Here is a 16,864-nt window from a genome sequence, read left to right as displayed (position 1 = left end):
CTTTCTCCCTCCCTCTCTGTCTCTCTCGTGTATGTGTATATGTATGTATTTGTATATGTGTATATATATATATATATATATATATATATATATATATATATATATATATATATATATATATATAGTTGAAGTCAGAATTATTAGCCACCCTGCTTATTTTTTCCCCCAAATTCTGTTTAACAGGAAGATGCATTTAAAAAAATATATAAAAAAATATAGTTTAAAAGGACTAATAACTTTGACTTTGAAATGGCTTTTAAAAAATTAAAAACTGCTTTTATAGCCGAAATAAAACAAATAAGACTTTCTCCAGAAGAAAATATATTATCAGACATACTGTGAAAATTTCCTTGCTCTGTTAAACATCATTTGAGAAATATTAAAAAAGAAAAAAAAAAATGCAGAGTGGGGCTAATAATTCTGACTCCAACTGTGTATGTGTGCGTGCGTGCGTGCGTGTGTGTAAAATACAAATAGTTGTATTTTGATCTAATTATTTCCTATCCCTAACCATGCATCGATGGTTAGCTTTTTTTATTCAGCTTTCAGATGGTGTCTAAATTATGGTCCCGTGTAGGGCTGGACAATATGGCAAAAATGCTATCTCGATAATAATTTTCCATATTGAATAATAAAGACACATATTTTGATATCAGTTGTAAATGCTTCCAGATTTAAAAGAGAAAAAATTAAAGACCAAAAACATTAAAGGTTCCATTAAATGGCATAACATTTTCATCCAATAATTTTTCGGTGGCCGAAAATTCAGTACATCCCTAATGTCAGCAAACTTTTAGATTCCCATTGTTGCACATTTCTGCTGTGTGATTGGCTCTAATATCAATATAGAATTAAAAAAAGAAAAGTCCAGAGCTTATCATTGTTATTGCCATCAATTTTATTGTGATTCTATATAATATCATATATCGTCCCAGCCTTAGTCCATTGCAGTTAGGTTTTTTCTTTAATTAATTTGCACACTGAAGTATTCTGCTGCTGAATACATAACTTTCTGTAAAAGTGACTTTTACGTTACGTGTTGATTTGATTCTTGAACATAGCAAACCAAAACCATTATTACACAGTGTCATGAGATAAAATTAATAAATTTTAGGTGTCCCCAGTGTTATTCTAGCATTAGTGATTAGCTGTTGTCATTTTTATTAATGACTTAAATTGACTGTTCTCATTTATATTCTCATTTCCAGTGTCCTTCTAACATACTTCATTTTAATAAATTATACTAGTGTTTGAGTGTCTAGATAGTTTTTAATATTTTTATTTACTTTAGTTAATTAAAACGTTCATACAGTATGTAAATAAAATAAACCCAAATGAACTGACTCGAAACAATTTGAGACTGAATGAATGTGTATGGATAAAGTTTCATGCAAACTGTATCTGACACTTCAGTATTACACTTCTTCTGCTTTGGAAGTGACAGTAACATTTCCTTGAGGAAATTCAAATGCAGTTTTCTTTGATCCTTGATGCCAGTAAGTGAAATGTGTGACTGCTCTGCACAGTTGGAAAGCAGTTTGTTTATGTTTCACTGCTTGTGCATACGGTGGTTAGGAAAATCTACAGTAAGCGACTGAGCTGCGGCAGTGCTTTGTAGAGAACTTCATGAATAAGCATCTCTGTCAGCGTGACTAACTGAGCTGCTTATTCATGAAAGAGCTGGTCTGCAACAGGCCCTTCTCAAGCGTCTTGAACATCAGCTTCTGCAAACCCGTGTTCAAGCATCAATCGACCCATAGCATTGACATTAAGATCAACTGGTGCAGTATTGCAGATGCCTGCATTTGTTCTTTGTGTTTGACCTATGTCTGTTTGTGTGTGTGTGTTCTGGTTCCTGCAGTTGAGCATGTGTCTGACATCTCTGATCAAGACGGACAGAGAAGCAGAGGTTCGAAGGGCTGCTGTCCACGTCATTGCTCTGGTTCTCAGAGGCCTAAGTGATAAAACCACTCAGGTGAGTAGTTTAAATATGTGTATAAATTAAAAGCCATTATACAGTGGCTGGTAGTGAAAAAACATATTATTAAAGTAATAAATTATGTAATTCAGGGGTGCCCAAACTCTCCTAACTGTCCAGTGTAGTTTAGCTCCAACTTCCTACAACACACGTGCCTGGAAGTTTCTAGTATACCCGGAAAGAGCTTGATTAGCTGGTTCGGGTGTGTTTAATTGGGGTTGGAACTAAATTATGTACGACACTGGCCCTCCAGGACCGAGTTCGGGCACCCTTTATGAAATTTTTAATGAATGTGTGTTTTTAATATAAATAATGTACTTTTTTTTTTAATATTTGAAACATTGTTTAGTATTGAATATTATAGTTTAATAAAGGTACAATACATCATACAGTACAGTCAATTGCCCTATTATTGCTCCTAACATTACCGGTGTTTTTAATGTTATTAAATTGTTTACTAATATATATATATTTATTATTCATTTATTCATTCATTCATTTTCTTTTCGGCTTAGTCCCTTCATTAATCTGGGGTTGCCACAGCGAAATGAACCGCTAACTTATCCAGCATATGTTTTACACCGTAGCTGCAACCTATCACTGGGAAACACCCATACACTCCTATTGGACTTGTGGCGGAAACCGGAGCACCCGGAGGAAACCCAAGCGAACGTGGGGAAAATATGCAAACTCCACACATAAATGCCAACTGACCCAGCCGAGGCTCGAACCAGCGACCTTCTTGCTGTGAGGCGATTGCGCTACCTACTGCGCCACTGCGTCACCCTATATTTATTATAACTAATAAAATTACCTATTGTAGCAATGCTTTTTTTAAAATAGATTTATTTTTGGCCTTTTTGCCTTCATTAGATCGGACAGTAATCAGACAGGAAGCAAAGTGGGGGAAAGAGAGGGAGGTAGGGTCGGGAAATATCCTCAAGCCGGGACTTGAACTCAGGACACCCTGAAGGCTATTGCGCCAACAATTTTAAAAATATTTTTATTAGCAAACAACAAATATACTGCCGATATAGCAATACATACTATCATTTTAATTCATTTTAAAATGAGTAATATAAAAACAACTGAATACACCAGGTTAAATACTATTCCTATTAATATTAATAGTATAAATAATTAATTATTTATTAATAATTGTTACTTTTTACTTTGAAGGAAAACTGACATTTAACAGCCATCACTACAGTCTTATGTGTCGCATGATCCATGAGGAATTATTTAAATATGCTGATTTGGTGCTTAAGAAACATTTCTGATTATTTTAAATCGTAATATCTATGAAAATTCTGTCTTTTTTTCAAGATTGTCAAGCCAGTTGGCGTTTCTGTGTGGAGTTTGCATGTTCTCCCCATGTTCACATGGGTTTTCTCCAGGTGCTCCGGTGTCCCCCACAGTCCAAAGACATGCGGTATAGGTGAATTGGATCAACTAAATTGGCTGTAGTGTGTATGTGAATGTGTGTATGGGTGTTTCCCAGTACTGGGTTGCGGCTGGAAGGGTGTCTGCTGCGTAAAACATGCTGAAATAATTGGCATTCATTCTGCTGTGACGACCTCTGAAATAGAGACTAAGCTAAAGGAAAATTAATGAATGAATGAATTTTTAATGTCACTTAATCAATTTAAGAGATTTCCTTTGAACATGTATTCATCAGCAAACAATAGATTATTATTATTTACAGCATGTGTTTAATCCTGAATTTTCCATTTCATGTGAAAAAGGAAAGTTCGAGCATGAGATCAGATTCTTAAAGTGAAAACACATTGTTTCTAAAACAATTTTGAAAACAGAAGGACATTCTCTTAGGTTAATAAATACATCTGTGTTTTGTGTGTGTGTGTAAGAGGTTATGGAGTAGGTTGTTAGGTCTTCCAGTGTGGTGTCATAAGTGCTCATGTTCAGTGGGAGGAACTCATTCAGCATCTGCACTGATGAGCAACAGCTGTAGTTTCTAGTCTCTTATTTAGTAGTCACCTGCTGCAGAACACAAGCACTGCTCTGTGTAATCATCATTCACATTCCCACGGCCACAATCACTTTACAAACAATGCCTTTCATTCCACACTATCTCCTACAGGTCACTGGGTGCATGATGAGAACAAGTTATAAATCTAAACCATTTCAAAACCATAACTGTAAACTATTTGTACATTTTTAGGTCCTTGTTAATGCCAATGTTGTTCCTACTATTCCTATATGTACTAAATGTGTTGTTTGTTGGTTGCCACATTATTGAAAAGTACTTTTTCGTGCAGTAACGTGTCATACATACATCAACATGCGTCAAGCTAATAATTATTTATGTGAATAGGTAAAGAGGTAATAGTTTTACTTCTAGGATTTGAAGTTTCATGAGAATCTTCTTAACTTTTATGTATCACAAGTTCTGAATTACGGCTGTAACTACATTAACCAATTAGAGCGGTGAATCAGCTGAATCTCTGATCCACCAGACTGTTATCAGGCATTTTCAACAGATGTGTACCCTGTTGTGAGACCATATGAATCACATCACTAAATGATATTTGTGTTTTATTAACAAAATTGTTTGTTTGTTTTTGTCAATAGACTGGTAGATTGACATTCCATTCATCCGTGCTAAAGTTCTGTTGTTTTAGTGTCATAATAGTAAAATATATTGAAAATATATTGTAAATGTCATGAAATAATTCAATACAGTCAAACATTTCATGAAAGAGATCATTAATGCTGCTCATTCCCTTTCTAGAATGTATTAATCTTTTGCAAATTCTGGAGGTGGAGTGTATGTGAAATTAAATCTATATCACAAATGCATGCAACAACAAACCAAAACAAACTAATATAACTCACTATGATAGAGAGAGAAGTTTATTTCCCAGTCTTGCTGAAGTAACTGAATCTTTTAAAGACATGCTCTGATATCTGCCATATTGTAAATACGTTGCTAAGCAAGGCAAACTAATCCCGATTGTGGCGTTGATGTTCATACCTGGTAGAAAACATTTAGAGATGTTTAGAATTCTAGCACGGTATGTCTGGTCTGTGATGTACACAGATATGATATTGGTTCTTAAAGGGGTAACTCACAATTAAGTCAAATCTCATACAGAGTAATTTTGCGTTCTGGTGTCCCGGTAGAAACTCTTTCACAAGCCAGTGGTTAGGGATCCCTGTTGTACGCTACTCTCATCCCTGTCTGAATTGCTGTAATATTCCATAAATATAATAGCTCATTAGTCTTTATTAATGTTAAGCTGCTTTGACAAAATCTACATTGTAAAAAGCATTATAGAAATAAAGATGAATTGGGGAAATATATATATATATACTCTGTACTGTATTTATGAGAGAACATCAATTATTCTGTTCATATAACACTCTCATCAGCAAAGTTTAGCCTAGCCTGTTTGATTCTGCTAATGAGAGGTAACTTTCGATACAAATTCTGTTAACCTGTCGAGAGACACTGACTATGTTTACATGGACATCAGTATTTGAATTATAATATGATTAAGGTGTTTACATGAGTTGCTTTTTGAATGTTCCTTTCATCATCCCGTTTTACATGTTATAGCACATAATTCGATTAATGTCATTACGTCGCCACGCTATCCACATTTTCTCTGGAGTTTCATGTATTTTCGGGTGTTTCATTTTTAATTTATCAACTTTAACTGCAGTTTGGCACTTTCACTTTCATTCAGGAACATTTCATGCATGCCCCCTGTGACAAACGAGATATACAATTTTCAGTGTTGAACTGATGAGCATTTCCAGTAGCAGTTTTGATCTAGTTAACCATTGGGATTTTACACATTATCCTGTTCATTATTTGTCTTTGTCTTGAAGTAGTGATGTTATAAAGATGCAATATTCTAGACATCACAGATTTAGATGAAACGCTGCTGCAGAATAGCATAAAGGGCCATTTTTAAGCACATTTCCACCAGGTGCCAGATCAACACCAATAACTGAGAGGAATCTGAAAGTGTTCTCTCATTGTCTTTTCAGATATCTAATTTAAGTTTCCATACTGTAAATTTTGAATATATGCAGTTTAAAAACTGCTTTTTTTAATCTTGTTAGGATAACTTTAATTGGGAGTAAGCAATGGTCTGGAAAGGTAAAAAACTGAAACTTCATGCTTCAAAACAAGCAGTTTATTCTTGTATAAAGTGGTATATTTATGGGCAAGTTTACATATGTCAGTCTGCAGAATCTTCATCTGCTTTGTCCTTTTAAAGATTTGGAATTTTGGTGGGTTTGTTCACATTAAACACATCTTAGACTCTCTTTAAACACGCATGTTCTCATCCTGTGACCTGAGAGCAGACTAAAGTGACCACTGCCTCTGCAAATGACCCTTTATACTGTTGACCTCTTGATTTACAGCACCATTGTCCACCATAGTTTGTCCCCTTACCCCTGCTAAATTTGCACATGCACTTTACAGGACAGGGTTTACCACATGAGGGGCTGAGGGGCTGATGTTCCTTGGCATTGGCCCGAGTGCAAAGTCAAATCTGTCACGGCCGTCTGTTGAGTTTCCCAGGATGCAGCTTGAGAAAGCTTCTTCTGGTATGAGGAAAGGTTGTTACTCTGTCCAGCTGTTGCAGTGAGTAATAAGACGGTTCGTCCAGGTAAACCATAAGTCACATCGCCTGGTGTAATGTTAAAACAGCTGACTGCACACAAAAGCACTTTCCTGCTGTAAGGGAAGGTCAACAGACCATCTGCCTCAAGAGACATATATCGTACTCATTATTTTTCTCTCCTCGTTTGTTCTTTTTCTCACATTGAGTTGTACAGTAACAGGACATCTGCTTGCTAAGTGTTTTCTCTCTCTCTTTCAGGTTCTTGCCGATGTTTTGTTGGAGCTGTATCGAGCTCTAAAGTGGGTTGTTAGATCAGACTCAGATGATGTTGTCAAACTTCACGCTCAAATCGCTCTCGAGGAACTGGATGACGTCATGAGGAGGTTCATCTTCCCTCAGCAGAAACTCGAGAAAAAGATTGTGGTACTTCCTTGAAAATGCTCCAGATTAATGTAGCCAAAAGCTTCTCTTTTAGTTTTCTATCGTCCATTAAATCATTTATACTTGTGGTAAATGGGTGTTTCTTTTTGTTTCCTTTTAAGAACTTTTTCTCATGTATGAGTGGTCGGTAAATTAGGCAGGTAAAAGTTATTTGTAAACTTTGATCAACATATAATAAGACAAACGTCAAAGATGTAATGAACTGGGCAATTCATTAGTGCCAAAAATAAAAAACAGATGCAGCAGCTCATTTTCATAATGAGTGTGTAAAGCAATGAAATAAGGTTGCTAAACAACCTGTTAAAACAAGTTGTTTGCTAAACAAGTGTTCAGACATGCTTTTTTAATTAATTGGAACAAAAGGCAGTAAATTTACTCCCACTAACCTTATTAAATCACATTGTATGATAAAATGTATCCCATAAATGAGATTTGCCCCCTTTATTTAATTTTTTTTTAATTCAGTATGTGTGTGTGCGTGAGTGCGTGCATGTATGTGTATATATGTATGTATGCATGTATGTATGTGTGTGTATATATATATATATATATATATATATATATATATATATATATATATATATATATATATATATATATATATATATATGTATATATATATATATATATATATATATATATATATATATATATATATATATATATATATATGTATATATATATATATATATATATATATGTGTATATATATATATGTATATATATATATGTATATATATATATATGTATATATATATATGTATATATATATATATGTATATATATATGTATATATATATATGTATATATATATATATGTATATATATATATATATATATATATATGTATATATATGTATGTATATGTATGTATGTATATGTATGTATATATATATATGTATATATATATATATGTATATATATATATATATATATATGTATATATATATATATATATATATGTATATATGTATATATATATATATATATATATGTATATATATGTATGTATATGTATGTATGTATATGTATGTATGTGTATGTATGTATGTGTATGTATGTATGTGTATGTATATATATATATGTATATATATATATGTATATATATATATATATATATATATATATATGTATATATATACATATATATATGTATATATATATATATATATGTATGTGTATGTAAATGTATAATGATGGTTTGTTCTGTAGACTATCGAAAAAAAATTAACTTAAGGGGCTAATAAATTTGTCTGATTTGTCTAAGTTTTTTAAAAAATAAAAAAATTGCTTTTATTCTAGCCAAAATAAAACGAATAATACTTTATCCAGAATATTTGATTTGATCAGCTGTAGTCAGAAATCACGCTGTTTGTATCCTTTAAGGGCTTATAATGCAGTCTCTGTCGCCATCTTGTGGATGGACAACGTCAACCGTCTTTGCTCTGACCGGCTAATGGCCACCGACGTGCTGTCTCTCAGAAATGATAAATATTTATAAATAGGCACTGTCCTTTTAAATAAACTGCATAGTTGCCATATAAACAACTACATTCTCACCTAAAAAGCCTCAAAAGTACATTATGTTGTCTAACAGCAGCAATATTTGTCAAACTGTAGTGTCCTCTGCTTGTCGCTGTATGTGGGCAGAGTAGTCCACAAGGGTGAAGAGGCTGGACAAGTGTTATTATTTGTAGAATATGGCACATCTATCTGTCTGTCTGTCTATCCATCCATCCATCCATCCATCCATCCATCTATCTATCTATCCTGGCCTACAGTTTGTTAAAATTTGTGATAATGTGTGCTGTTCTGATATATATAGATTTTTTAATACAGACCAACGACTGCTGGTCTTTACAAAAAAAAAAATCCCAAAAATTTATTCGTTATTGATACTTTTTGTCTGATTTTTACAATTCACAACAGAGTATTATTTAGTGATTCTTGCACCAATACCTCAGTTGTAATTTCTAATAAAAAATCATTTATTTTATTATTTATCATACTTATTCTATAATAATATTATTAAATTAAATATTATAATAAAATATAATATTAATAATTATTATTATCATTATTATAAAAAGTATCCTTTTAGTGTGAGACAGCAAACTACTTTGTTGAATTGCATTATTTCCTGAACCCATCATAGTGTAATGCAGCCAAGCTATCATTGGATGGATCAGTGACTAGCTTCAATTAAATTACCCAAAAATGATCAGTTTTCACAGCCACATTTCCCTCCTTAAACCAAAAAAACCGCTGTCTTGACATTGATAAACTAGCATTGTGCCTTTTGTTATCTGCTACACTGAGGTTAGAGGCCGGCAAAAGCTATACATCTGTGTAAAGAGCACTGCGGTAGCTGCTTTCCTCTCTATTCTCCACTGGTGATAAAATGGCTGTTTGCTTTTTATTGAATGTTTGTAGTACATATAAAGACGGCAAGGTCATGACATCATTGTAAGACACGACAGGGCAATTAGTCATTCTCCTAAAATTCAACCCAGTGCACAATACTGGAACTTTCCATTCATGTTAACAGTCTTTATGGCTTCCTGACCTGGGTTTGTCCTGAAGCAGAACTGGTTAAATACCATAGAATTACAAATATTAGGATTTATGCTAGCTTATAAAACGTCGGTTTGGTCCTAAGGTGTCTGGGTGCTTATTTTTTCAAAGCTGGTCTAATGTGCTAATATTGTGCTGTTGTTAACAGTTTCTGTTTCCCTTTGCTAGGACTGTTTTCAAGACAATGTAAGTATAAGCACATGTCTGAACATCTGGGTTAGCTTGCAGTGCCTTAAGTTCCTGTCTACCTCATGTACTGTAAGATCATATAGTTAAAAATAGTTCAGTTTGTATAACACAAAGCATTTGTATAACAAAAAAATTCTGACATCATTTACTCACCCTCATGCCATTCCAAACCTTTACATTTTTTTGAGTTTTCATCTTTAGAACACACATTTTATTTATATATATATAATTTGTTCACCAAAACCATTTAGTTACAAATATTCTTCAAAACAGTTTATTGAATTTCATTTTTAGAGGAAATATCCAAAAATATCTTTATATATTTCAGAGTGACTCTTGGAAAATGTAGAACAGGAATTGTGGTGGTAAATACCAGTGAGCTGTACCTAAACATGAAATGTTCACAATAGGACCTGTAGCACTTAATTAAAAAGTAAATGTAGCCAATTTAGATTACCTGTTTATTCTACTTACATGTCTACAATACAAAATGCTTTGTCTGTGTGCAGACACAGTTGTAGGTGGGAATTTTGGCTATAAATTCTTCCACTTCCGACCTTAATTTGTTCCTGTAAATTGCACGTCACATTGTCATATTGCCTGCAGCTAGCTCTCTGCAACTCTCTCATGGTCGCCCACTTAAGCCAAGCAGGGCTGCGCCCAATCGGTACCTGGATGGGAGGCCACTTTGGAAAGCTAGGTTGCTGTCCAAAGTGGTGTTAGTGAGACCAGCAGGGGGTGCTCAACGGGACCTAATGCCCCAGTATATTGATGGGGACTGCGCAGTGAGCACCGTCTTGCGGATGAGACATTAAACCGAGTTCCTGACTCTCTGTGGTCGTTAAAAATCCCTGGATGTCCTTCGAAAAAGAGTAGGGGTTTAACCCTGGCATCCTGGCCAAATTTGTCCACTGGCCTCTGTTCATCATGGCCTCCTAAACATCCCAATATCATAATTGGCTTCATCGTCTGTCTCCTCTCCACCAATCAGCTGGTGTGTGGTCTGGCGCAATATGGCTGCCATCACGTCCTCCATGAGGAGTGATCAATGAGGAGATTCACCCCAGAAATGTGTAAAGCGCTACATAAATATAAGTAAATATTATTTTTTCATCATGTCTGATGTTAATATTTTATATCTAATATTATTGTGCTAATTATGGCTAAAACAAAAAGGAAATGTTAGCTGTCCTTTGAATACATTAATTCATTCATTTTCTTTTCGACTTAGTCCCTTTATTAATCCGGGGTCGCCACAGCGGAATAAACCGCCAATTCATCCAGCATATGTTTTAGGCAGCAGAAGTCCTTTAAGCTGCAACCCAATGCTGGAAAACCTTTTAATACAACTAATGAAAAACAAAAAGAGCATCATATATACTCTCAGAAATAGCCTTTATAATTAGGGTTCCCACTCATTTTGTGTTGTAAATATACACCATCTGACAAAAGTCTTGTCGCCTATCCAAGTTTTAGGAACAACAAGTAATAGCTTGACTTCTAGTTGATCATTTAGTATCAGAAGTGGCTCATATGAAAGGCAAAGGCCTCTAGATTCTGCTGATTATACCAAAATAAAATATAATCATGCCTTGATTTTTGAATTATTTCATTAGGACAGTAAGGTCTGACTTTGCTTAGACAAAAGTCTTGTCACTGAACAGAAATAATGTATAGTATAGAATATAAAGTCATGGTGCAGTGGGAAAGGAATTAATATGGTGTATGACTCCCACGAGCTTGGACAACTGCATCCACACATCTCTGCAATGATTTAAATAACTTATTAAAGTCATCTGGAACTCCCAGAGTTCATCAAGACTTTTTATATTGATCTTCAATGCCTCCTCCTTCATCTTGCCCCAAGACATGCTCAATAATGTTCATGTCTGGTGACTGGGCTCGCCAATCCTGGAGCACCTTGACCTTCTTTGCTTTCAGGAACTTTGATGTGGAGGCTGAAGTATGAGAAGGAGAATTTGCCCTCTCCTGTGGTTTGTAATGTAATGGGCTGCACAAATGTCTCAATACCTCAGGCTGTTGATGTTGCCATCCACTCTGCAGATCTCTCGCACGCCCCAAACCATGATTTTTCCTACACCAAACTTGACTGATTTCTGTGAGAATCTTGGGTCCATGCAGGTTCCAATAGGTCTTCTGCAGTATTTGTGATGATTGGGATGCAGTTCAACAGATGATTCATCTGAAAAATCTACCATCTGCCACTTCCAAATGATCATTAAGTCAAGTTATTAACTGTTGCTCTTACAACTGCGATCGACGACACGTCTTTTGTCAGGTAGTATACTTTAATAAAGTTTTTATTTATTTGTTTCACAGAAGTAGCATGGAGCTACATCTCACTTAAGCAGAGTTAGCCACCATCTGTAAAGTGATGGTAAATGCTGGGTCTCGCTAAAGTCAGGGTTCACAGGTCGGACATCCAACTCAGAAGTTCTAGGCATTATTTCCAAGTAGGAAGGAGGAATAATCCCAATTCCGAGTTGTCTAGATTCTGGAAGGCAGAATAAGTCTCAAAGTCTGTCATTGTTGTTTTTGTTGTTAAATCGTACTTTTTTTGTAGTTTACAATGAGATGATAACCGTAATTCAACAAAAAAATTGCATGTTGAAACACGTTTTCCAAAGTTTGCAACCTCAGGCACCAATATCGCCCTTTTTCTTTCATTTTTGATTTGCGTTTTGGCCCTTTATCAATACTGGTGATTAACCTTCAACTAATTAAAGAGTTTATTAGTTGTGTTTGCCACAAAGAACAAAAAGACAAAAGTTTTACCTCTTTGAGGCACAGAATAGTGGGCAGCAGCTGCCTGGATGTAAGTCATACACTTTGTCTTAAAGTTTCTGCAATGAAATCTCCCAGGATTATTATGTCTTCAATAATTGCGTCTCTGGTTAGGTTCCAAGGACATTCCCACAGTAAAGGGTAAATCAGCGCTGCAACTGCGCAGTGCTAAAGCCAAATCTGAGAAGCTTCCTATAGTGGACACTCACACTTTCACCCTCCATCCCTACAATAACCTTCCCACAACTGCAACTCAGCCATGAAAGAGCCATTACGGTAATTACTCCTCCTGCCATGCAGCAGAGTCGGAATGATGCAGGACGTAAGCATGCTTTACCTGGCCTTCGGGATTTCAAAGGGGTCAAAGCGTGCTTCTAAAACAGAGCAAGTTTTCATTGGCATGACACCACTGAGCTAGGAATTGATATTGATTATGTCCTGAGTGTGCTGCAGTCTGTCTTTCTCTCCTCTCGCAGATCTCTTCATCAGCCGGTGTTGCCAGCAGGAGGGGATGCAGGGAGGGGTGATAGATAAATAAATAAGCCAATAAAGGGTGCATTGAGAGGGGGTGTGTGTAGCCAGGGGAAGAGGGTGCCTGCTCAAACAGTCCCGAGTCTTGTTGAAGGCTGGCTGCACTGCAGAGCACAGAGTAGAAGGGACCTTGAAGGATTTGGGCTGCACTGCAGAACGATGCCACTGCAGTACAGCGCTGACACCACCGGCGGACCCCGTCCTCCTCCACCCAGGTGAGAACTTAATTCAGTGCTCATATCAGAGGCCTTCATGTCCTGGGACGACAAGGAGGGAGAGACGCAAAGAGAAGGCGAGGGAAGCAGAAAAGGAGGAGGAGAGGAGGGTGATGGTGCTGTATTTTTGGATAAGGGATCTCCTGAATTAAGTGTGGCTGGAATAAAGATGTAGTGTGAGCAGGAGGCTGAACAAGGACGGTGCTGTGCTCCACTGTGGTGGAGAGGAGCGGAGCGGACACACACACACACTCTCACACACACACCGGAGGAAAGAGCTCACCGTCACAGCTGCGGGGCTGGGAAGGTAAGAGACTCTTAAAGACTTTCGCTTTGTGTATTTCATGTGTGTATTGTAGGAGCGGATGGAATATGAAAGCATGGTCCTCAAGACATTGGGGCATATTGTCCTTGTGTGTGTGTATGTGTGTGTGAGTGAGTGAGTGAGTGTGATTTTCAAAGTTGAGACTGAGTCAATGTGTGGAGTTTTAGGTTGGGTGGGTGTGTGTTTTTGCACAAATAAGCTACTGTATGAATGTGTTTGTACAAGGTACCAAAAAAAAATCACAACTGCTGGAAGTAACTTTGCTCATTATGTGGACTGCTTAAGATTGAATCATAGTGAATCTGTTGGAGATCTTATATGTGTGTTTTTAGTAATTACTATTTTAGATCAATAGTGGAATATGGCACCAGTTTTCTTGGCACCCTTGGTAGTGCCCTAAGGCTGAGTTAGTGAGGATGGAGTGAAACAGGAAGGCTTCAGAATGTGTGTATGAAGGCGTGCTGCCCGATAAAGGGAAAAGAAGTCTGTTTAGCTTTCCATGTCATCATACACTGACAAACAAGGGGCTGCTTAGAGTTTCAAAGGATGCTTATGGGTTTGTACAACTTTCCAGGAGCAACAAAATGAAATTGAAAAGTATGGTAAAATAAAAATAAAAAAACATGTTTGGACAATTTCTTTCAGTGTCCAAATCTGCTGTATTTATATTTTAATTATATAAATTACACATTTCATTTTAGCCATGTACAGTTGAAGTCAGAATTATTAGCCCTCCTGAATTATTTGCCCCCCCCCTGTTTATTTTTTCTCCAATTTCTGTTTAACAGAGAGATGATTTTTTTCAACACATTTCTAAACATAATAGTTTTAATAACTCATTTCTAATAACTGATTTCTTTTATCTTTGCCATGATGACGGTAAATAGTATTTTACTAGATATTTTTCAAGATACTTCTATACAGCTTAAAGTGAGATTTAAAGGCTTAAGTAGGTTAATTAGGTTAAATAGGCAGGTTAGAGTAATTAGGCAAGTTATTGTATAATGATTTCGTCGAAAAAATATATAAAGGGGCTAATAATTTTGACCTTAAAATGGGTTTTAAAAGTTAAAAACTGCTTTTATTCTAGGCGAAATAAGACAAATAAGACTTTCTTCAGAAGACAAAATATTATCAGACATACTGTGAAAATTTTCTTGCTTCATTTAGGAAATGTTTAAAAAAAGAAAACAAAAATTCAAATGAAGGCCAATAATTCTGACTTCAACTGTATATATATATATATATATATATATATATATATATATATATATACATACATATATATATATATATATATATATATATATATATATATATACATACATATATATATATACATACATATATATATATATATATACATATATATATATATATATATATATATATATATATATATATATATATATATATATATATACATATATATACATATATATATATATATATATTTTCTTTTCCCTATTATTTTTTATATCATCCTAGCAAATTCATTATTGTTAAATCAGTTAAAATAAATATAAAAAAATAAATATAGAAATAGGGATATGTGGTTATGGCTGTGTATATTTCTAGTGGTCATTATTATATTTAACATAGTATATTAATGTCAGTGAAAAATAAACAGACATCATTCTGTTTATTACACTCTGGGGAATATAAATTTTGTTTACACGAATGTGTCCTGTTTATTTATTTATTTATTTTATTTGGAGCAAAAAATATTACTGTAATTCAGTGTTACAATGGGTAATATACCAAGCAAAAAATAATTCAATATTAACAGTACATCCACAAACTTAACCACTGTCCACTATTTAAAAATTAACTTTTCAAAATCTAATTTGAAATGAAGGTAAAGTTAGAAAATACACTGTTAACGATTTTTTGTAAACAGTATTTAACTGTAATATGAACTGTTTTAACTGTAAGGCAGTTATGCGGTAGGTTACTGCATATTAAAGTTGAATTGCGAAAATTACTGTATATTTTACAGTAAAGATATACAAACAATTCTGTAAATACATATACAGCAAGATAAATGGTGCTGTAAATGTAAATATTTACATAAACATGCTGTAAAACCCAACAGCCAACTTTATCAAGTGAAATGACTGTAGTTAACTTAAAATTTACTGAGAGTTAATTCTACTCACTTGAAAAGAGTTTTGAACTCAGTGTTTACGGCCAGACGGAATCTGCAGACATTTTTTGCCATTTCTGCGCAGAATTGTGTTAAAGATCTGCGGATTTCTGCGGAATTATTTTGGGAGTATCATAACTATAACCTTAATATATAAAATAAAACCTTTTAAACTTTTATTTAATGTTTATAATGCAAATACAATTAGATCTGCTTATTTAGTAAACAAAGCAAGTCTCTCATATAATAAATCTACTAAAAGACTGACAATATTACTTATTAGATACAAACTGTATTGTACATAAATCACATGAACATTTTCATATTAGCCAATAATATTACTGTAATTAATTTAAAAACTGAATAAATAAAGATTTACACACATTTACACAAGTAAATAAATAGACTCAATGATGGACTAAAAATCTGCAGAATTCTGCGCTAGCAGATTCTGTGTGGGCCTAGTAAGGTGTTAAATAAATACCTCATTACTTCAACTTAAATGGAGTAAGTTCACAGTACTCAAATAGATTAGTTTTTTTAACTCAAATGGTTTGTAGCAGTCTGTTTCCTCAAACAATTTGAGTAGCCTTAACTTATTGGGTTTTACAGTACTCAATTGGTTCGAGTTCTATTCATTTATTAAGTTTTACTGTGCTCAAATTGCTTCATTTTCTCAATATAGGTTCACAGTACAAATGGCTTGAGTTACCTTAACTTCTTGGGTTTTACAGTGCAATATATTTTTGCTGTAATCGATTTTACAGCAAGTTACTGGCAAACTGCTGCCAGTAAGTTACTGTAGATTATACAGGAAATTGTTAACAGTGTAGTTTATATCTAAAAGTTTCCCATATCTGTATATTTTTGTATTTCTAATGCATTTTAATAGTGTGTTTTAGTTCATTCATCCAAACCCATTATGCTCTGCCTTCCAGCCATTCATCTCGCTTCCTCATCTCACCTGCTGCCCTCCCTCTTTAGTCCTGGCCATTCCCAGCCCCCCTTCATTCCTTTGTCAGGGTCCTGTCTTATAGCCAAAGTCCTCATTCTGTCTGG

At 34.6% G+C, this 16,864-nt stretch overlaps 1 protein-coding gene across 2 annotated transcripts in view; it reads left to right on the top strand.

Moving 5' to 3' along the window:
* tango6 (transport and golgi organization 6 homolog (Drosophila)) overlaps positions 1-7,093 on the top strand; it is a 30,484-nt gene extending 23,391 nt beyond the window's left edge. For both annotated transcript variants that reach the window (XM_056478780.1, XM_056478779.1), the window contains exons 17-18: positions 1,862-1,975; positions 6,838-7,093. In XM_056478780.1, coding sequence (XP_056334755.1) covers positions 1,862-1,975; positions 6,838-7,014 — 291 coding nt within the window. In that variant the 3' untranslated portion in view covers positions 7,015-7,093. The remainder of the gene's footprint in view (positions 1-1,861; positions 1,976-6,837) is intronic.
* Positions 7,094-16,864: the final 9,771 nt, after the last annotated feature.

Source organism: Danio aesculapii, chromosome 18 (genome assembly GCF_903798145.1).
Source record: "Danio aesculapii chromosome 18, fDanAes4.1, whole genome shotgun sequence".
NCBI classification, from domain to species: domain Eukaryota; kingdom Metazoa; phylum Chordata; class Actinopteri; order Cypriniformes; family Danionidae; genus Danio; species Danio aesculapii.
The sequence above is the reverse complement of the archived record's forward strand: the minus strand, read 5'-3'. Positions and strand labels throughout refer to the sequence as shown.